Source organism: Asparagus officinalis, chromosome 3 (assembly GCF_001876935.1).
Source record: "Asparagus officinalis chromosome 3, Aspof.V1, whole genome shotgun sequence".
Classification (NCBI taxonomy): Eukaryota; Viridiplantae; Streptophyta; class Magnoliopsida; order Asparagales; family Asparagaceae; genus Asparagus; species Asparagus officinalis.
Genome location: NC_033796.1, coordinates 49,793,749 through 49,816,927, shown reverse-complemented (window position 1 = coordinate 49,816,927; position 23,179 = coordinate 49,793,749). Strand labels below are relative to the sequence as shown.

The window sequence follows — 23,179 nt, the reverse complement described above, 5'->3', positions numbered from 1 at the left end:
TTTATGTCACTCAATCTGCAATATAGAAAGATTTAAACATCATACCTGATTTTTGGTCATTATTAGCAGAAAAAGAAAACGCGGAAGTTGACAAATCTTGCCAAGAGCTACTGCAAAAGGTAGAAAGACAAATAACACAAAATTACAAACTGTAGAAATTCATCTTTTAACTGCACAAATTTACAGTTTATATATTTGACTGATGTTCCAGGATAACCGAACATCCTGATCCATAGTTAGCTAACTTTAGAGAGTTAAGAAAATCCATATATTATTTACACATGAATTCAGAAAGATTATTAAAGGTTGTGGTACGGAAGTAACAGAATTTCATATCATGTAAAGCGTAGGCCAGCAGCAATTAAAAAAGATGAAAGTGAAAGCATCACGCTTAACATGGGTCAGTGATTTAAAGTGCTGCACCTGAGAATTGTCTTTTTCTAGACCAGCTAAACTGGCTTGCCAGGCACCATAGCTTACCTGCACCTGAGAATTGTCTTTTTCTAGACCAGCTAAACTGGCTTGCCAGGCACCATAGCTTACAAGGAAAGTGCCAAGGCACCAGATGCTTGCACCTTGGGCGCAAGGGGAACCTATAACCCTTTTTCCTTCTCGTTTCTTTTGGGAAGGGAGAGGCTATTGAGCACCATATCTAATGTAATAATACACTATCTATACCCCCATCAAAGTACACTATGTTCTAAAAAAGTAATAAGAGTGAGTAGACCAGGTTTGAGTGAATCTTTAATTTCCTGTTCAGACATCTTTTCTTAAGGACTCTTCAGTCCTCTATTCAAAATGATGATACAGTGTGCTGCATTAGATTAAACTCTAAAATATATAATAAACTAAGGTTGAGTACATCAAGATAATTAGGTTTTCTTAGGGAATTGACTCTTCAATTCTCTGTTCATCTACCGTTTATTTGAGAGCGCTATTTAGCCCCTATTTAATCTGATAACATACAACTCCAATGAAATACACTATTATAAATAAAATAATATAATATAAGGGAAAGTACGTCAAATTAATTTAGATTTTATTTGAGGATCCAAGTTCCTGCTTATCTGCCATTTATTTTGAGGGTAACATTCAACCCCTGTTTGGAATGATAATATACACCTCCTCTATGTGTGTAGGTAAGCAGTGTTTTAAAAGCAAAAAGTGAAATCAAGACAATGAGGTCCTATGTTGCCTGAGGTGAGAGGCGCCCCAAAAAAGTGATTGCTTGAGTGAATCAATGCAATAAATATTCAAAAAATTCACAAACATTGTGAATAATATGCAAAAATCGATAAATAGCAACAAGACAAATTAATCACGACCAAATTTTCAAAGTAACAAATTTAATAAGTCATAAACCATCTAAATGAAGTAGTAACAAATATTGAACAATAATATTAACTAGTAACTGCTAACACAGATAATTAAGCAACAAACATTGAACTTTAAGGTTCAAATAATGACATGTCCTCAAAATGATATAGGTAATAAAGTACATTCCAACAAAAAATAGCACAAAATCGACAATGTAAAAAGAAACACAAAAATTCAATAACAAAAACAAACTTTGCTTTATTGGACACCTTATGCACCCTCAAAATTTTGAAACTAAGACAAAACACTTTGCGCCTTGCATCACATGCCTTAAGCGAGCGCCTGAGACGCCAAGGCAAGGTCACGAGGCGCCAAGGCGAGCTCTTGAGGCGCCAAAAGGCAATCATCTTAGTAATCTTCATCGCCAACCCCTACTAGCGACAACCAGTAAGGTAAAACTTAATTTTTCTTCTTAAATTTAATGTTTCTTTCTTTTGAAATTTTTGTTGATTTTCTTAATATAATCATAAAGATGATTTTGATGTATTGACATTAATTGTAATTTTTATGAACTTCTGGAAAATTTTATCGCATTTGCTTCACTATGAAAACTGCCTCATTTGGAGCGTATCACCTCAGAAAAATAGAAGCTTTTCACCTTAACCTCGCCTTTGACATGGCTGTCAAACTTCAAAAACAATAGATCCGGAAAAGCAAAGGAGTTCTCAAATACAGCAAAAAGATGAACATGGGCACTGAAAGTACGGAATAGAAAATCTGAGAGAAGTTTTAAGTAGAATAGAGACATGCAAAAGAAGTAGGATCAGTGAAGGATGGAACGTCTGAAATAGACGTGCTAATGCATTCTACAAAATATCCATGAACATATTTTTAAAATCATAAAATGAGAGTTTTACTCCTGATTAGCTTCGTTTGGCTATTACCAGTAATGACATTGTTTTATTGCAGTTACAAGCCAGTGTAAACAGCCAGAAATGCGTAAATCACTAAACAACAAAGAGAACATGTAGGAAAAGAAGGCTTCAATATTTGATAAGGTTTAGCATGCATATCACATGTCACTTGAACAATGGATGAGCTCCTATGCAACTGTAGAACTCTTGCATGAATGCATGTGCACACATACAGAAGGATGGATTAGGAGGGCGCGGGGGGATCATATAAAGAATTATGAAATAGTTTCCCCCAAAGCGCACGATAGACAGGTAGGGCTGCCAAAAAAAACCGTATCCGCGGATATATTGATGTTCAATACGAATAAGGCTAATAAATATCTACATCTGATAGGATATGGTTACGGATTCATATACATAGTGGATTCATATACATAGTGAAATATATGTACCCGTGTCCAAAATATCTATATTTTGATCATACAATTGCAATTGTTTTAATTCTTAAATTAATAGATTTGAAGTTAGATGATTATGTGTCTAATCTTAGATTTTCAAATATAACAAACACACGAATGAATTCGCTTGTATCATATGAACTATATTTTTTCAATCTTATCTAGTTTTTTCATATCCATTCTGTATCCACGTGTATCAGCATATATATTCATATGTATATCCGTATTTGTATTCATTTTTGTGAATACATGTACCTGTATCAGATACAAATATAGTAAGCATCATATCCGACCCTTACGCTATTCATTTGCACCCCTATATAGGCCTTATTTTTTAATTAAAACCCTTAGTGTGATCTACACGAGCTAAACAAAAACAAAAGAGAACTAGAATGGAAAAAAAAAAAACAAATGTCGTCAGGGTGTCCTCCATTCAATGACGACATTTAAGCAACATCGTTCATTCCAATTTATTTTTGGCCATTTGATAGATGGGGATGTGAGACCCTTCCGTAGTTAGTCAAGAGGGTGCGATGACGTCTAACAACATGTTATGTTTTCCTATTTCTTTAGTTCACCATGCAATGTGTTATAAACATTAGGGAGACAGCAAGAGGCATCATTCTTCCCTCGGCACAAACATAGAGTTCACTCCCGCAAACCAAACTACACTAAGGGTCAAAAGAAAATGTCCACAACATTTGTTCAATCAACATATAAAATATATGGATAGAAAAATTGTATCTTGCAATTTTCCGAATCACCAGTCTAATGATTAGGAAAAGAACTATTTATCAAACAGAACCAAAAATTTTGAAAGGCGAGAAAAATAACTATTTGCTGCAAAGTTTAGAAAATCCAATGATATATCAGTTTTAATAATGTACAGTTTACGGCATTCAGATCAAACCAAAAGTTGGGAAAGGCACCACAGCGCAAAGTGAACCATACAGATTACCAAGCCAATTTGCAGTCCATGGGAAACAAAATAATTGTCATTATCCATAATTTTGTTCGGATATAAAATGTTTAGTATGATAAAAGCTGAATTTAATTTCAAGAACCATAACGAAAAAGCAATATTGAAGAGGCTAAATTTACAAGACAGTATGACAAGCTACAGTCAGGTCCTTAATCTGACTCAATCTCATTGTATGATCTCTCACTATTAAGACTTAACTTTATTCTGAAGGTGAATAAGTTTCTTGCCAATTCTCACTCAAATCCAACTGAATCCAAATTAACAACGAACTTTTTTTCCCTTCATGTTTCTTAATAAAAGACGATTTCTATCACATTCATGGTGCCAAAAGCAACCACGGCTACATAGGATAGGGGCTAAAATACCAGATTAAGATTAGCTTAAAAAGTCACTTTAACCTAGAAAGCAATATCGATGACACTTTAACCTAAAAAGTGACAAGTCGGTGACATATAGGCCTTTTCGATTGCCAGAGATAATTTTTAAATGAAATATCAAAGAAATTTTACATATAGACCTCTGATCTCTTATATTTTTCGAATTAACCCTTCTCTCTCTCTCCCTAGATTGTGAAATATGTAATAAAAATTTTCCTCCCTTCCCACTATCTTCTCCCCAATCTTTATCGCCATCTCCTCCTTTTTCTTCTTCTCCATATCCCAACATTTCCTCCTTCCTTCGCCTTCAACTGCCTTTCAATATCCTCACTCTCATGGTCATATCGCCTCCTCTCTCTCTCTCATTTCCTCCATTCTTTTGTAGCTCCTCTCAACCCACAACCTCTATCCTACTCTCTCCTCCTCTTCCTCTTCCCCCCCTCCTCCATCTCCCTCCTTGCTTTGTACACTCTCAATCACCAGCATCAAACATTTTATTAAAAATCCAACCTCCTCCAAATTATTTTTTTCCAAAAACCATCCAATTAAAATTATGAAAGAAGATGAGGAGGTTGGGTTTTTGATAGAATATTTGATGGTGGGGATTAGAAGTGGGCAAAATAAGGTGTGAGAGGGAGTGAGAGAAAGGAAGAGGAGAAGGAGGAGAGAGGTTGTTATTAAGATGAGCTAGAAGAAAATGAAGGAGATAAGGTCATAAGAGTGAAGATATAAAAAGGAAGTGGAAGGAGAGGGAGGAAGAAGGAAAAGTTTGGGATATGAAGAAGAAGAAAATGGAGGGCATGATGGGAAAGATGAGGAAGGAGCTAGTGGGAAGAAAGGATTGTGTTTTTAATAAATTTCACAATTTAAGGAGGGAGAGGGGATTAATTCGAAATATATGAGAGATTCTGGGTCTAAATGTAAAATTCCTTTAATATTTCACTTAAATTATCTCTTGCGATCGAAAAGGCCTGTGTGCTACGGATTTGTCATTTTTTACGTTAAAATTATGTCAGTATCACTTTTCCGGCAAAACTAGTAAATATGTGTCACTTTCTAGGTAAATCTATATTATTGGTATCCTTTTATGGCTTTCATCCTCCATTGTTTTTCCAAAGAGATACATATGTATTGATGTTAATTTCTTTTTTTAACCTTCTTTTGCAAACTTTTTACAATGGATAGGCCGGTCATATTTTCCAACCAGCATTTGCTGGAAACCAATCTGAAAAAGCAAAATCAAACAGTTCTTTTGAATAATCAATGTGCATCTCACATTAGAAGATTTTAGCTTCCTTTGTTTGTGAAACAAATTCTTCCCATGCACAAGAAATAAGCAAAATGATACTTAAAGCCACATCTGCATGATTCATAACTTTGCCAACCATCTCAACACCGTAAACCTACTGCCAGCCATGGTACATCTAAATATCTAAAGGAGTAATTGCCATATCTATACTGTTTTCTGCTCTTGAAAGATAACTATCACGAAAGAATGACCAACCGAACCATGTAAAGGACATTGACAGTCTACATTTGCTCTTACTAATCTGATAAATGAAGGCTGTTAAAGGTAAACATATTATACGAGCTTCTTTTTACCTGCCACCATCCCATGAACTTGCACCCAGAGTCTGTTCTCCATTTCCAGATAATCCACCTGCAAAAATTATCAACAAAACACCATATGAAAATAAGCGAGTAAAAGTCAGCAACTCAAATGACCTCCTCGATCCTGCCAAGGAGTTTCAGTTTATGTATAAAAGAGGATACAACTACAGTGGAAGGGAAGGGGGCAAGGTCAAAAACTAAAGGAGTATAATTACTATCAAACATTCCAATAGTTTCAAGTTGCAATTTATACAATAATATCAGAAAATAAAGCCACTTAAGCGGTTTCATCTCCAGAATATTGGATCCAATACCAATGGCCTAGAACTTTTAAAATTACCTATACTAAAGGAATTAGCAGCATTTCTTTCTATTTAATAGTTGATAATTCATAATGTTTAAATTGGGTCCTCGTGAAATCTTGTCTAACAGAATAGTTGATGCTATCATTATTTCCAAATAGAGATGAAATTGATTTAATATAGCAATTAGAAAAATTCAATCTATTTATCCTCACCTGATAATTAATCAATCAATCCTAGGCTAAATCCTTTATCACTTTGTTAAACTAACAATTACTTAAACACACTAACTAGTCTCATATTGTCAAGAAGAATGGATGATGCAACATTGTACTTTACTGCTCAAAATAGATGATTACTACTGTATTATAATTCACATTCATCAGTTATTAACTTATTACAAAAAGGTTCTGTATCCACTGATTTTTCTACACTTTTATTTGGCATAAACCTTACGGTTAAAAAATAACCAAGTAATAACATGGTCAGATGGCCCTTCTTTGTTTGATACACCAGAATCCTTCTTCTTCTTTTTTATCAATTGAGAATGGTTGTGTTTTAGTGTTATAATAGCTAAAATATTACTCTCATTCTCTCTTCACCCAGCCACACATACCAAATGATAAACTTTCTCCTTCGTGGGAAACTGTTAAAAGTTGGAAGTAGCCACATAAAGGGCAGTGGGCAGCGAGGCAAATTTACCCCACCCTCCAAAAACCACCCAAAAAAAGGAAAAACCAAAATTCTAGGGAAAAAACAAAACAGGGAAAAAAAACCATCCACAAGTACAAAGCAGAGTATTATCTCGGTTCCTACTTTCTGGTGCCATTTTATTTTTCTTACTTGTAAGTTGGACTCCAATTTAGAATTTTCCCAAAATAGAAAAGAATTGTCTAACTACTGATACTATAAAACAGTGTCCGTGATGTTTTTTTCCTCTATCACTTTCTTATTTAGTGGGAATGAAATCTGTTTAAGGTTTTTGCCCCTCAATTTTAACAAAAGAAGACAACAAAAGTAGTTCCCATCCAAAATTGATACTGGTCCATTTCCGCAGGAGCTGGACTGAAACAAGCTGCTACATACATATATCAATAGAAATTTGATTGCTTCCCCTTAACAGGAGTTTCAGCTCAGCCCCTTCAATTTCAGACCCAAAATGCCAAATGCAGCTTGACATTTGCAAATACTATAATCCTTGGTTATTACAAACTTTTATAATTTGTATACTCAAAAGTTTCGTAAAAAATATCAGGTCTCTTAATAGAATTTATAGTCATCACCATTAGCAGATAGCCAAAGAATTACAGATATCTTATATCAAATTGAGAAAAGAAAACAGGAACAGATGGCACTGAAGAAAACAAAAGAACCAGAAGTGTAGAACCTGTCCAAGTTGGTCTTAACACAAATATTATCAAAGTAACCATTCACATAATATAGTAGATAAGCAATAGGTCTGTCCTGAGTTCCAAAAATATCGACAGACATACCTCCTGCAGTGTCCCTGCGAATTGAAAATAACAAATGAAATAATGAGCAGATGATTGCTCCAGACAAAATTAAAAAAAATTGCAAGAAGAAATTGCAAGACATTGAAATAAGGACGTAAATATATGCAGAGGCACCTCAATATTTTACGTACCTCTTTAAGTTAGGATCAGAAAGCAACTGCTCGTCAACTGCATAAGCATTATGTTGAGGAAACATTAGAATCCGCTCTTGAGAGCAATGCTCATATGTGTTACTTCTTTTGATATACAAACCTGTAATGACCTTCACCAGAGAATCCAACTTGACTGTAACATCTGAACGGTAAATTCGGACAACACGACAAAGATAACCCTTCAAAGGTCCTTTTCGAATTCTCAAGGTCTGCCCGACGGAGAATATCTGGTTTGACTCCCTACGGCGATTCCTGCTAACTGTTTTAAACATATATTATATTAGAGGTCTACAATCACATTCTTTACATACAAAAGAGCTCAAGGAATAAGATTCACACAAGTACATGAACTATCTTCTTGCTCAGAGGATATTACTGGATCTTGGCTGAATGAAGAGCTTGCCTTATTTCCCTGCAACAGCAAAAGAAATCAAATGACTGCAACTAAAAGTAGAGAAGACACAGTAGGGACAATGTACCACCTTCCCAAATGAATCCTTTGCTGGTGTAATCTTCTCGCATAAGTCTGACTTAGTACAAAATATTCCACTATTTCCCTCTTGGCTCTCATCATAGATAAAAAGAGTTCCTTTGTACATATGACAAGCAGTTCCTTGTCTACCCTGCAAAAGAGGATTCAAGCACCATGAAGCTGTTTATAACATTAGACATAACAAACTGTAACAGCTTAAAGAGCTCTGTGTCCTTCACACAACAAACACAATCTACATAGGTCTTTTGTTATATTACTTAGTTCACTACGCAATATCACGCTTATCACTTATACATCTTGCAATTCAGTGTAACTGATGCCATAGAACTAAAATAGTCACCATACAGTGGACAGAAGCATATAGATGATTAAAAGGAAAAAATACTTCTGAAAGTGAAATAAAATCCATGAGAAAGATGGAGAACATAAAAGCATACCTCCAATGGGCCCTCCAACACCTTAATAATGTCATTTATGCAAATGGTCTTTCTGTGGCGATCAGAAGCTGTGAACATCTTATCAACACATTGACTTTTTATGGCCTCGGCCTTAACTGTGATGACTTCTTGTCCTTCTTTGTCACCCCTCAATACCTGAACAAAGTATTATTTCAAATATAATTTACAGTTAATTACAGAAGAAAAATGTATGCAAAACCTGCCTACCTTCATCGTGCCATCTTTCCCCATGTCTATTATGACACCAAATGCTTTACGTCTGACATGAACAAAATTAATAAACAAGAATTTATAACTTAAAATTGCATGATTTAACATTGTTAATAAGTATCATCAATGCAATTCTTGGAAGTACTAACCCAAATAACACCAGGTCATGGAGATTAAAACTGTTCCCTTTCTCAGAAGATCCTTTTAGGTCCGAATCCTTGGATGGTTTTATCTTTTTACGCACATTATAAACGCTAGAAAGCCAGCTTACATCTTCCTCCTCAGGCTTGCTCATCTCCGTGAACTTCAAAAGTTCATCCTTTGAAGGTTCTACCCCCCAGTAGACAATAGATGCAATGGATACCTTCTTGTACAAGTAGCCGTCCTTCAGCATTAAACCATCAAGTATCTCAAAACATTCACCACTGTGGCGGTCACGCCTGATCTCTATATGAGACCTGAATTGCCTGACAAATGGAAAGGTAAAAAGAAATTACAACATGAGACCATTGAGACCAAAACAATCCAACCATACCACTGGACAGGTAGAGAATTTACTCTAACTCGTGAGAGCTTATCAACCGTGGAGAAGGAACAGCAGCTTCCTTCAAAGATACACCACCACCCTAAAAATCAAATGCAATGGTGCATGAATAGAAGCATAAGAGTTGAATGAATAATTACATAAAAATCCAAATAGCTAACGCAGGACAGAACTGAACATAACTATAATATAGAATAAGAAAGAACATAAATATTAGGTGGCAAGATAGAGAACTTTTCATGGCAGAATGACAAAAGTTTGAAAATTATGCTAGTGAACTTGTGTTTCAATAATAAAAAAATTGACCCAAAGAACTGTTTATGCCATTCCTCAATATTCTTACGTGCAATTCAACACATGGAAGATCAGATTTCAAGTAACATGGAATAAAAAGATGAACTTAAGGGATAGCTCAGGTTAAAATAATAAGCATCGGAAATATGGGCATAAGTGGAACTGAGAATTTGTCATGTCACTTTCGTTATGGTTAAGGAATGGTACTTAGGAAAAGCACTCACAAATTTTTTGGCAATAGCTTGTAGATCGATTCGTGGAACCAGCTTAATTGTTGCTTTCTTCCGCATGTCATCATAATCCACGACCTTTCAGCAGAAAAATGATTAAAATGTGAAGCATTAGAGAATAATAAAAGCATCCAGAAACTGAGGGTAAAATCTCACACCTGTCCAAGGTCACCTTTGTAGTTCCCACTCTTCATACGAACCCATGTACCTTTGGAAAGTATACAGGCTTTATTCCGAATAGAAAGCAAGTGCGGAATCTCAGTATTAGGCACAAGCCCCATTCTGGTTGAATATATATTGAAAAACCCTTTGCAAGCCTAGGAGAGGTATAGTGTCAATAAAAGCAGCTAAAAGAGGCTCCACAGATATGTACATGATTTGGTTAAAATTAAAACAAAAAAAAAAACTAAGTTTCTTCTGGGATAGAGATGGAGAAGCATATTGCACTGGACTATCTAGTGATCATATTCCACAGACACTAAGAAAGTAAGCAAGGTTGAACTGGCAGGCAGACAATACCTCTTTAAGTTTGTGCAGATAATTTTCCTCTTAACAAAATGAGTCTACACTATTGGCCAGAAGGACTAATACTATAATATAAAGAACCTAGTGGGGGTACCAAAATGTTTGAATGGCTTTGCCACCCCAATAGAAATTTTGGTAAATCCGCACTTGGCTTTTGAAGAAAGAATAAAAGAGTAACCCTTACTACAACACGTGTCCTCTCAGTAACCACAAATTTTTACATGTAGTGATTTTTTTAAATACTTAGGGCCTTTAAGAACTTTTCTTTGGAACAATTTGCAATAAATTTCCCCTCACTATTTCCCCTCTATGTCCATACTATTATATAAAGATCCAAGTAAGGTTATTGTCAATTTTGAATCAAATGGACATTTGGCATAAATAATCCAGGACTTGATATTTTATTTTGAATCCTAAAGATTATCTAAATTATTTCAAATTAAGCTTCTATTAGTTAGCACTATTTATTCTACTTATGAAGAGTAGCTAAGGATATTTAGAGACTTGTAGAAGAAAGACATTCCTTCATTTCACCCTTTCAAAACTAACGATAAGTTTGTAATTTCATCAACCAAGTGAGGGTCCACTCATTCTATCCCGTCTAAAAATCAAATCGAAAAAGAACTTCTAGAACTTGATTCTTCTCGAACTTATGAGGAAAATAATAATAAATACAAGAAGGTCCCCCCGACTCTCCTAAATCAAATAATAGTTCTTAAATAAACTTAGAAATTATAGAATATATAAATCTGAGAGTATAAAATTATTATGTAATTGTTTTAATATAAAATTTTAACATGACTGATTTCGAAGCCTAATTTTTTATTTTCAATTGTAGAAAGAATTTTTTGCACAACTCTTATATTATTTATATTATTGCGGAAAAATATTCTCTACAACGCTTTGACTTGATATTTAGTGTCATAGATTAATAAAAAAAGTAGTATACTCTACAATGAACTTCATTCTCAAGTCTCAAATTTATAAGAATATTACATTATTTTGGGATAAGTTTAAACTTCAACGTTTTGTGTTTTGGTCCACTGTTTTTTATTAAAAGGTAGCAAAGTTAAGAAATGATCTAACTTTGGGACATTATTTATATAGAAAACAGAAAAATGTTTTAATGTCTATTGCATGTGAATTTGCACGTGCAGTGATACTAGTATGTTTAAAAAAAGAAGGTAATGAATACTTGCGCCACCAGTTTTGCAAACTTGCAGACTTATACTGGTTGGGATAGGTTATAATAAGAATATTTTAGAGTAAAAGCAGAAATATTTTACTGATGTACAGAAGTCTTCAGAACTTGAAAGCTGTTCTCATAATGCTATCATGTTCACACATGATATTATGCAAATAAAGGAGATGGGCATGAACAAAAGGCCTAAGACATAGCAGGATGAAAGAGATGCTTATAGCAAGGCATCCTTTGGCTGTATCATATACAATTGCTTATTTTAAACGCAAAGAAGGTTAGATAGGAATCTGTCTAAGAAATAGGGAAAACATAATCGTAACAGTTTTCAGATCAGTATGCTTTTTTAAATATGCTCGTATCAAATAATTCACCAATTGTAACGGACCACAGTCTGTCATATGTCTTAAAGACCTAAAGTAAAAGATGATAGACTTCTACCACTACATTTTGATTACATGCGTTAAAATAAAAATATCGTGAACATTTAGCTTGTTTACAAGTTGTACCTCTAATGTACCATATATCCAATTAACTCATGACAGAAGAGTGTCTCAAGAGCAAATAGGGTCTCGTTGATCTTGCTGGAAAGTCTCATCCAAGAGTTTGAATGCCCCGCTACAAGACAAAGCTTGTAACCCAGCTTTTCATATTTCTAGTGAAATGGCAGAAGGATCATCCAACAGTGGGAATGGAGAACTGCCCAAAAGCTCTGCTTTAAAATGGGGAGGGATCATCTCAACCTTTTACTGGAGGTTACATGCAACGAGCCTAAAGCACAAATATTGTAGTTGTTTTTTCCATCATGGGGTCAACATAAGCCACAAATTAGTTTTAAATCTATGGTATAAAGTGTATAAGCAAGGAGAATTTACTAGCAGACATCTTTAAGTACAAACCTCATCACCTTCAAATACTCATGTCCCCTCGGAAATGCAATCATCCTATGGGCTTTTGCTTAAGAAAAGGTGGCAGTGTACACTCAACAATCATCAATTTGCTCCTTTGATCACACAACATTACAGCTCTCGCTGGACCCCTCTTAACGAACTATTCACATGCCACTGCTTTGAGCACAAGAGAGCAGTTCCTGATAGGATTTTCAAAGTGAATATGAAGGTTTTTGGAGGATGGACGACAATTTTAAGGTCAGATAATTAGGGGGACAAAGGTGTGTTGTCGTGAAAAGGGGGCAAATTGGTAAAGATTTGAATAGGTGGGTGAGATGGCAGCATATTATTTTTTTAATACCTGGCTAGTGGAATTGAATCAAAATGAGTCGACCAATTTCGGTTGGGACTTTAGATCTAACCCAAATAATCCAAACTCAAGATTTTAAAGCATGAGAGAGTAGTTTCTGACCAATCAAGGTAGTTAGGAAAGACTTTGAAAGCTTTAAGTTGCTAGATACAGCAGGGTTAGCAGTGCCTCAAAAAGAAAGGAAACATGATGATAGATTCAAAAGTGAACCGTAACCAACATGGAGAGTTGAGATATCGCAAGAGAGTTAGCACGTAAATAAAGCACTCATCTCCTGTGGCATCAAACGTATGGAAGGTAGGAAATGTAGTGTCCAAGCTTCCCAAAAGGAATTTCTATTCTGATCACTTCATAACTTTACACAATTTTTGTACTTCAACTCTTTTTCGTTTTCTTTTTTTTAAATAAAGTTTTTATCTTGGTTAAATAAAATTATATAATAAGCAAATTTGATATATGGAATTCATACAAAGAAGATCCACCAATCCTAACTACATAGTGATCGTAACTGATAGCGATAGCTATCCTTATGTAAAGGAGATGTCAAGGATATACCTCAACAACATCACATGCTTTATCAGCTTCAATGTATACATAGCCCTTTACGTGCTCAAGAGTGAATGCAGAAATTATGTCCATTTTTGTTCCAAGCCTCTGCAAGTCGGCATATTTATGCATTAAGGATAGAACAATTTGTTGTTCTTTACCAACCTGCAACAATACCTAGTCAACAAAACATATAGAAAAAAACAGCAATCAAATAGCATTAGTTGACTGAAGAAAGTCAACAACGCACCATGCATTTAACCTTCCAAATATTTGGATCCCCTGCCAAATGCTCTACTGATACAGCAGCATTATCTTGTTTAGGATCTTCATCATATACAACATACTCCGAGCCTTTTCCATAACGGTCTTTAATTAGCTCCTCCAATTCATCGCCACTCACCTCTTCTTCCTTGACAAATATAGGGAGATAAGGGGATTTCCCAGCACCTTTAAAATCTTTACTGCTTTCCTTGTTGATATCTGTTTACCGATAAGCAGAAATATTGTAGCATTATGGATATATTCTAGCATTATGGATATAAGTTAAAGTTTTAAACATAAAAAGAAAGAGACAAAATGCTTCCCTAATACATAATCAGATTGAGGCATTTAAATTATGGCGCTACAGAAAAAATATGTTCTGATATATCATAACAGAAGCAAAGAAATTAAACATCAAAGCAAAGTGAATTCTCTTGTTCAGTGAAGGATGAAGTAAGTAAAAGCAAATAATGGTAACAGGACATAAGAAACTTTAGCATATCCATGAAGTGAATTGCTAAAAGGAACACGTATATCTCAAAAGAATAGGATGTTACCCTGTAATTGGGAATCAGAGAGAGAATAATTTGGGAGCAAGTGATGGTGAAAAGCAATAAAATGCTTAATCCAAGAAGAAGAAAAATATGACCTAAAGGATAGGTAATGCTAAAGAAACAAGAACGACAGGTCACAAAGTAAAGTTAATCAGATTATATTTCACTTGCATATATTAATAAAAGTACACAAGGAAGGTCAAGTCAAGTGCCATGGGAAAAGGAAACACTGATCATTGTCAAAGGATATCGATAAAAACAATATAGCACATATTTCATAAAAAGCATTCCGTATACGGTACCATAACTACAATCGCCATGGAATAGCCTTGTGGTTAGCTACGAATGGTTATTGTTATCTCCATTTAAATACATTGCACATGCATAAATCTGGAATCCTTAAATGTGCATGTAAGGCGTAAATGTAGCAGAGCTTGCTGTGTGTAACACACACGCGCATGCACACACTGTTTTTTTTTTTCTTTTTCAGGGAGGGAGGGAGGGAGGGAGGAAGGGACTGGATTGCACACTGACACTGAAAACAAAGCAACAAGAAGAGGAAATATAAATTCTAGACATTTATGCATATATATAGAGATTTCGAAACGATGGGAAATTACCTAGAAAAAAAGCAAAGATTAAAGGAGGGGATAAAACGTTCAGACTGCAAAATACATCATGCAATTGTTCCGTGAAGAATTAAACTCCAGTCTTGTGAAAAAACTACCGAATAGCACAACTTAAGAAAACAGGCCCATTCACACCCAAAAAAAAGAACTTTAGAAGATATGTACTATTCGGAACATTGGTGACTTTCCCAGGACTTCGCTTATCAGAACTTGAAGCCCTCTACTAGATATAGAAGCCTAGACCCATCCACATGCATAAGGAAATGGATGCAAATCAAAATTTCCGTTCAAACCAAAAAATTGAAATGGATAGGACTGTTCAAAAATAAAGAGAAGGGATCTCGAAAATGGCAAGAGAAAGGGGGAAAATCATCTCTTTGTGAGAGCGTAATAACAACAGCAAACCCCTAAAAAAGACCATTTTAAAAACTCAAAGAAAAATATCTCGTTTGCAAAGAAGACATTAATGAAAACTCAAAAATCTCTATCCTTCATTTCAAACTTCCACCTTTGATGCAGTACCAGTATCAAACCTAACATACATGCACGAAAACAACCAAAAAAGTCCCAATAATATAGAAGCCCTATATTTCGCTCCATCCAAACCCTAGACCGCCGACATTCACAAATACACGCACCTAAACCAAAATAAGTTCAACAAAACCCTAAACAACACAGCATTTAGAGCCAAAACCCTAAAATCAGCAAGAAATTATACCGAGGTTGAGATCCTTGTCGTCGTAGACGAGATCGTCTTGACCCTCATTTTCCTCATCTTCTTCATAACCGTCGTCTTCAGCGGCGTCGTCGAAAAACTGGAGGACGCCGGAGCGCCTCTTCCTGCATCACCTTCTTCCTCTTACCTGAAGAGGTCGAAGGAGACGAGGCCGGGGCTTTCCCGGCGATCTGCTTCCCTTTGCCCTTTACCGCCATCGGAGAGCTCGGAGCTCAGCACATTGAGATATTGAGGTTTTGAGAGAAGAAATGATGCGGTGGCTATTGGCCTCCGCCTTATTAATACCGAGGGTCTATTGGTCAATGGGACTATGTTTCGGGACCCATGCGAATATTTACACGTGGCATAGTTTTATTTCCTGAACTTTGAGGGTTTTTAATTATTCGGGTGCGAGGACAAGTTTTTTCGATTTGTGGTTTTTACACCCACGTTTTACTGGGACCCGTTCAGGTTGAACGTGGCTGTGTGTATTCTAATTTGGGCGAAAATAATAGTGCTTCATTTTGGACAGTAACGCCAGATTTCGAGAGGTGTGGGCCCCTACAGTCAGTGAAAAGAATATGTCACCAACAAATGGGACCAAAGCGTGGACCAAATTACTTGCAGGAGAAAATAAGCTACGTGGCATGAGCATGTGACACGTTAATCCTTGGATTTAACGGCACTGGGTGAGGGAACTTTTGAAACGAGTTACGCTTTTTGATAGGGCTATTCGGTTCGGTTCGGTTTTAAGCCCAATCCAAATTTTTCGAATTCTCAAAACTCTCATCCAGATCCAGATTTTTTCTCTTTCATCCGAATATTCGGCCCAACCGAAATTCGGTTCGGTTTCGGTTTTGAACCGAATTAACTCTATTTTACAAAAATCTGGGTAAGTTTTAGTTATATCCAAAACTGAAAAGAAGCAATCAAAACTGAAAAGAAACAATCAAAACTGTACTAAGCCACTTAATCAAATTGTATGATCTGAATATAACTAGTTTAATACACTAGGAGGACCATGTAATTATGTAGCCTTTTTTAGAGAAAGAACAATATTTTGCAGGCACACACACCTTTTGATGATTTTCGTTAATTTTTTAGCTGTCTTTTTCTCATCAAGAATTATCTTATATCCTTGACAGCCTATACTATAGGTTAATTTGATATCCAGCACTAGCAAGTTGTATTCATGTTATCACTGAAATTTGACCAAAACACTAAATTTATCCTTCAACCTCAACATCTTGTATTGATTTACGGAAATCTCACTTAACTATATCAGCGTACTCAAATATATGTTAGTATAAACTCCACCCCACAATTCTTAAATGCTAAACATTCAGCCATAAATTTTCTTCACACCCAAGGCTCGCAGCTACTTTTTGTTTAAGAATTCGGTTCGGTTTTTTTAGGGCGGTTCAGGGGTTCAAACCGGATACAGACCGGTTTAATTCGGTTCGGGCGGTTTAGAGACTTCTTCTCATCCATTTAATTCGGTTCGGTTGACCGATCCGTTTTTTCGGGCGGTTTTTTCAGTTGAACCGGTTTGTTTCGGTTTTTGCCCACCCCTACTTTTTGATATGGAAGAAGATAAAGTGTATTATAATTTTGTTAGTGTTTTGACTCCATCATACTCCCTTTAAGTGGGTGTTTGTTTCAAATCTTATAATTTTAGGATATGAATTTCATCATAGGATTTGAAATCAATAGGTAATTTGTAATAAGTTTGTATTCCTAAAACTTTATTTGTTTCAACAATATTTTGAGATTTAGAATACTATAATTTGTAATATTTTTGTTTGTTTCAATTTTTTGGGAATTTGAAATCATTAATTTGTCTAACACTTTTTGAAATCCACCCCACATCCCACCCAAAAAGAAGGATTTCACAAATCCTTAAATATAATACTTTTTTATTATTTGGGGATTTGATATTCTAAAATTTGTTTTGAAACAAACAAGTTTTATAGAATTCTAAAACCCAAAAAAAAAACTTTTTAATCATAGAATTTGAAATTCCACCAAAATGCCAAAATTTTTACGTACGAATTCGGAAAAAAAATTCTATGTCAATATTATCCTTAGTTTTTTTTTAATATTACATTATTATCTTAATCTATTCTAACTATCATGTCTTCTTTGAATTAAAAATCAAATGATTTATTATATTTATAATGAGACTTAACATTTTATCGGATAAAATAAATATGTTTCCTATAATTCAAATCATTTACTTATTTCAGTTCGTAGAGAAATTTAAAAAACATATGCTAGCCAGCACCTATAAGTTTTTGGACTTTATAAAAAACATTCTCTAACTTTTTTAAATTACAAAAATACCCCTACAAATTCAAAATTTTATTAAAACATCTTGAAAATTATAAATTTTACTTATCTTAATTCAGTGAGAAATCTAAAAAATATATACTAACTAGAAATTAAAAGTTTTTTGACTTTAGAAAAAATATCTTGTAAGTTTTAAAAATTATAAAAACATCCCTAAAAATTTAAAATTTATAAAAAACCCCTTGAAATTTTCAAACCTAAAAACATACTAAAAACCTACAAATAACACAAACAACCCCTAAAAAAGTATGGAATTTGCAATACACAATGAACTTTTTATAAATTACAAAATAAAACCCTCAAATTTATAAAATTTATAAAAATCTAGATAATTTCTGACCTAACAGTACATTAAAAATATAAGAATTATAAATATCCCCTACATAATTTATAATTTATAGAAAACACCCTTAAAGTTTCAAAAATTACAAATAAACTTTTAAAATTCAAAATTTATAAAAAATACCATAAAATTTTTAAATTCATTAGTAAATTGAAAGCATAGGAATTACAAATAGTCTATAAACAATTTACAATCTGTAAAAAATACCTATAAGTTAAAAAGGAATTACAAATAGTCTATAAACAATTTACAATCTGTAGAAAATACCTATAAGTTAAAAAAATTACAAAAAGTCCTTAAAATTCATAATTTACAAAAAAATACCATGAGAATTTCTAACCTATAGATACTAAAATGAATATGCAAAATTACTAACAACCCCTAGAAAATTAAAATTTTGTAAAAAATATCATACACTTTTTTAAATATAGGTTTAGGAAAAACTTTTTATGGTAAATATTACCCATAACTTTTTTAAAAAGAACATAACTAATTGAAAACCTATTAAATTTAAATTTTATAAAAAACACCCTTAAAGTATAGTACATTATAAATTACCCCTTCAAAGTTTGAAACTTTTTAATGATTTTTTTTTATAATTACTTGATTTCAATGTAATGTTAAATAGTTTTGTGTATTTATAAATTACAAATTTTAGGGTGCTTATTTACACTTTTTAAAACTTTTGAGGGTGTTTATTTTGTAGTTTTCTAAATTTTTATTGTGTTTTTAGTGTAATGCACGTATACTTTAATTAATAATAATATTGAAGAATAAGTCGTTCTTAAGTTTATTAGACCATAGTTAAGTATGCACATCACTATTCCTATGCAGTATAGTTTATATATGCCAAAATTTTAGACAATCTATATAGTGGTTAAAAATATTTTGATTTTAATGTACTATTTTTTATAAATTATATTTAATGTGAACCGGCCATATAATTTTGACTGTGGTCATCATAATTTTAATATGTTTGATTGATTGACTATATACATATATAGAACATAGATTACTTTACTTTCTCACATAAGCTAATATATAGTGTTTAATAATTTAAATTATTATTTTTAAATTTAATATAAAGAGGAGTTCTAATAACATTTATTTATTTACCTATAGCATAATACAATCTCAATTCCTATTTTTTGCTAGAGATTTATTCTATAGTTACGCGTAATGCATTAGTAACTAAAATAATAATTATTTATGCTTAATTTAGGATGATTGTAGTTGGTCACTCACTATGAAATTTTTAAGAAGATATATACCTTACTTTATATAGCTATCTGCACTGCTCATGTATATTTTATAAATTAGTTCTTAATTTGACATATTAAATTACTTTTCCTTTATAGAAATTTCTTCATTGACTTTAGACTGTGTAATCACTATATCATTATTCTAGCATAGAAAGGACCTCACTCTAAATAGGCTTCAAATCAATGTTTGAGTTACACTAAAGTATATACTATTGCTACTATGTGCATATATTTTTAAGAAAATGATGTCAACACTTTTTAAATAAAAGAGAATATTATAACATCTGATATTATAAAAACTAAATATAATCAATTGAATGATTAGCAAAAAAGAACTTACATTAGAAAAATGTGAATAATAAGATAAAGAGGAAATGTAATGATATTGTCAATAGTACTACAAATAACAAACTACAATGTAAAATTAACCTATTTTGTGGAGCTCAACTACTAGCTATAAACATCGAAATTTTTATATATATACCTATAATTTATTAAAAAGGTTCATATAATCTTATATAATAAAATTGGTTTAATATTGAATAGTAATATCATTGTAATAATATCATTATTAGGAAAACTTCTTCAAGAATTGATATGTTCTTTACGATATATAAGCTATGCACTCCAAATTCTTGTGGCTTTTATAGAGCTAAAAAGTTTGAATACGAGTCTCTAACATGTTGCTCTTACAACAACAAATCCACTTAGGAGATATGGATATTCCAAATGAGTTATGTATCTTATATACAATTCAATTGCCGTAGGCAAATGAGTTAGAATAGTATTTTTTATTCAAATTGTTTGGGGTAAGATTTGATAAGGACCTTGCATTAAAGAAAATAGAAATTTTTATATTTAGGGCACATGGCGAAATATATCATAATCTCTCTGTTCTAATTTCGTAAGAAAATAATTCTTCATACTTTCAGTTTTACTTCTACGATATAAAGAATGAGCTATAAAATTGAATGAGAATATTAGATAATATAAATATGAGTGAAACATCAACTAAAAGTTAACGTGAATATGAGTCAAACCACAACTAAAAGTTTAATGGACATATTGCAAGTAAATTCATATGCAAAAAAATTTTATGAATTGAATGATCACCCATCTTTTGAAGACTTTAAGATACTAATAAATAGAGATGTTGCACTAGATTAATGTGTTTATAATTCACAAATAGTAGATCATGTGGTCAAAGTCTGGATTGAAAGAAAACAATGATAATATTTTATTTGAGAGAGAGATTATTGAGTTGATGATCAATCTCAAAAAAACTTTATTTTTTTATTTTTACTCTATTACCATCAATTTAAATAGTCATGATATTCAACCACGTGCATTGCACGTGCATCTCAACTAGTAACAAACAAAAGAGTGGAGTTCTTCCTTAAAAACTGTAAAAAAAGAAATGATAAGTCATCATGACCCAACTTTTTTGTTTCTTGTAGTGCCAAAGTAGTAAGAAAAAATAGTATACTTATCACTACTCCTTACTGCGAGAAGAACAGCTGTGACACAAGTAAATCACAATGTCCATATATCTACCAATGGTAGTACGCAGAGTCTAATCCGATTTTAGAACTAATGTCGTGCCCCGCTTCCCAAAATACCGGGGAATCGAAATGTGAACAAGTCTGTAACGTATTAGATTGAGGAGAATTAAGTAAAAGATCATTTCTTCTCAACCTAATACGCTAAGCGTCAAACAATATAAAATGTAAAGTCACAGGTCCCCGATCATAATTAGCAAGAATATAATAAACAAAACAGAATAGAAAAGAGTCATATCATAAATGGAATATCATCCGAGACGCAGAGTTTGGGTCAAACATGCCTTTATTACAAAATAGTTCAACAAAATATAAAAATAATGGTCCAACAAAATAAAAGATGTACTATGAAATAACTAAAAAAATCCTTGAATACTAAAAGAAAAATAATACTACATAAGAAATCTAATATCTCTCAGCAACTATACAAGAAAAAGGCTAAACTCTAGCTTGCTCTTATACTCCATCTGGAATACCCTCCGACTGCGAGGTGTCTCCATACTGGACCTGTCCGTCCTCTAAATCTAACGTACACCAGAGAAAACAGGTGTACGTCAACGTGCGTGGCACACGACAAGATCTCACAAAAGAAAAAAATAGAACGGTCGAATGACCAATGCAATAACCGATGCAACAGAAATAAAAATAGAATGTGTAACTGAAAATCTAACAAATCGAAATGCAATCCACCACTAAATCATAATAATCCTAAGAATCTAAAAATCAACTGGGTGACGAGGGTTTGTAACTAATCATCCTATAACAGGTCACCGATCCACATCTCACATAGAGTCAACGTTCATATTATCGGATAACTGACTGTTCGCATATCCCCTACGTGCATCCAATACCGCTACACAAACTCGGTCAGAGGACTACACGCAATCCGTTTTCAGCTTTGTTCGAACTCAAGCTAAACTCGGGTGAATATCAAACTCACTGACCAAAGTGACTACACAAACTTCACTTTGACTCAACAAACCAACCTCAGTACTACACAAACTCACTGGTACGAGCCTGGAAGATACATCAACAGCCACATCCGATCACATGAATAAAGACTTTCTCATCCCAACTCTTCTTATTTTTCTAAGTCAACACAACACATGTCTCTAGGTCAGGCAAGGCCACTACGGTCATGACTACAAACAATTCTCAATCACAACAGGAAACAGCAAATAAATACAGTTAATTCTATACACATACTCAATTCACAACAGATCTACTAATTTAAAATAATCCCTTTTTGAAAATAATTTCTTTAAATTACTTCTTGTTATATTAATTCAAAATAATAAATCTGTTATTTAAAATAATCCTTTTTCAAAATAAATTATTTTCTCATTATAATAATTCCAAAAATATTCTTTAAATATTCTTTTTAATATTCTCTCACCTAAAATAAATTCTGCTAAAAATATTTCTCATACTTAATAATTCAAAATAATCTTTAAAAAATATTCTTTCTTTCAAAAACATCTCATAATTAGTTATGATCTAATTTTCAACATATTCACTCATCATAAATGGCTTAAAATACATATCATGCTCGTCACTTCATGAATATAAATACAACAGTATTTAATATCATTCATCAATAACCCATGTAGAATATCGCAATCTAATCTCGCATATAACATATATAAATACCAAAGCGACAAATCAAGAGAAGCAGGATCTTGTCTCCGAAGTCGAGAGCCTGCGAATGAGGCGGCGGCGACTGTAGGGGATGGCGACGACTGCGGAGGTTTAGAGCAGATCCAAGGACGGATCTGGGGATTGATGGAGTTCGACGAGGCTGTTGGAGACTCGACGAAGGCAGAGCACAAGCTAGTGGAGGGCTGAGTTGCCATGAGATGGAGGGGAGCTTGGCTGGAGGTCTTGGATCTAAGAGGAGGCGGAGCTCGGGGCTGTAGTGGGATCGGGCTGAGCTCGGAGGTGGGTCACGGCGACGGTAGGATGTCGGCGGATCCTGATGAGGGGAAAAGACCGCCGATCAGTTGGGGCGCGATGGATGAGGTGGTGAGAGCGTTGCTGACGACAGTTGTTCATCGGCGGTGACTTAGGTGGGGCAACCGAAGGAGAGGCGAGGTCAGACCTGAGCTCCGGGAGGGGGTCT

General features: G+C 33.8%; 1 protein-coding gene across 1 annotated transcript in view; it reads right to left on the bottom strand.

The window, feature by feature from the left end:
• LOC109835088 (protein RNA-directed DNA methylation 3) overlaps positions 1-15,677 on the bottom strand; it is a gene marked incomplete at its 5' end in the record, with an annotated part of 23,379 nt that extends 7,702 nt beyond the window's left edge. The window contains 16 exons of the mRNA XM_020403086.1: positions 46-110; positions 5,651-5,708; positions 7,455-7,468; positions 7,607-7,643; positions 7,728-7,886; positions 7,967-8,039; positions 8,110-8,250; positions 8,558-8,713; positions 8,786-8,837; positions 8,938-9,255; positions 9,347-9,414; positions 9,851-9,934; positions 10,015-10,173; positions 13,395-13,550; positions 13,636-13,868; positions 15,551-15,677. Of these exons, the coding sequence (XP_020258675.1) occupies positions 46-110; positions 5,651-5,708; positions 7,455-7,468; positions 7,607-7,643; positions 7,728-7,886; positions 7,967-8,039; positions 8,110-8,250; positions 8,558-8,713; positions 8,786-8,837; positions 8,938-9,255; positions 9,347-9,414; positions 9,851-9,934; positions 10,015-10,173; positions 13,395-13,550; positions 13,636-13,868; positions 15,551-15,677 (1,900 nt within the window). The remainder of the gene's footprint in view (positions 1-45; positions 111-5,650; positions 5,709-7,454; positions 7,469-7,606; positions 7,644-7,727; positions 7,887-7,966; positions 8,040-8,109; positions 8,251-8,557; positions 8,714-8,785; positions 8,838-8,937; positions 9,256-9,346; positions 9,415-9,850; positions 9,935-10,014; positions 10,174-13,394; positions 13,551-13,635; positions 13,869-15,550) is intronic.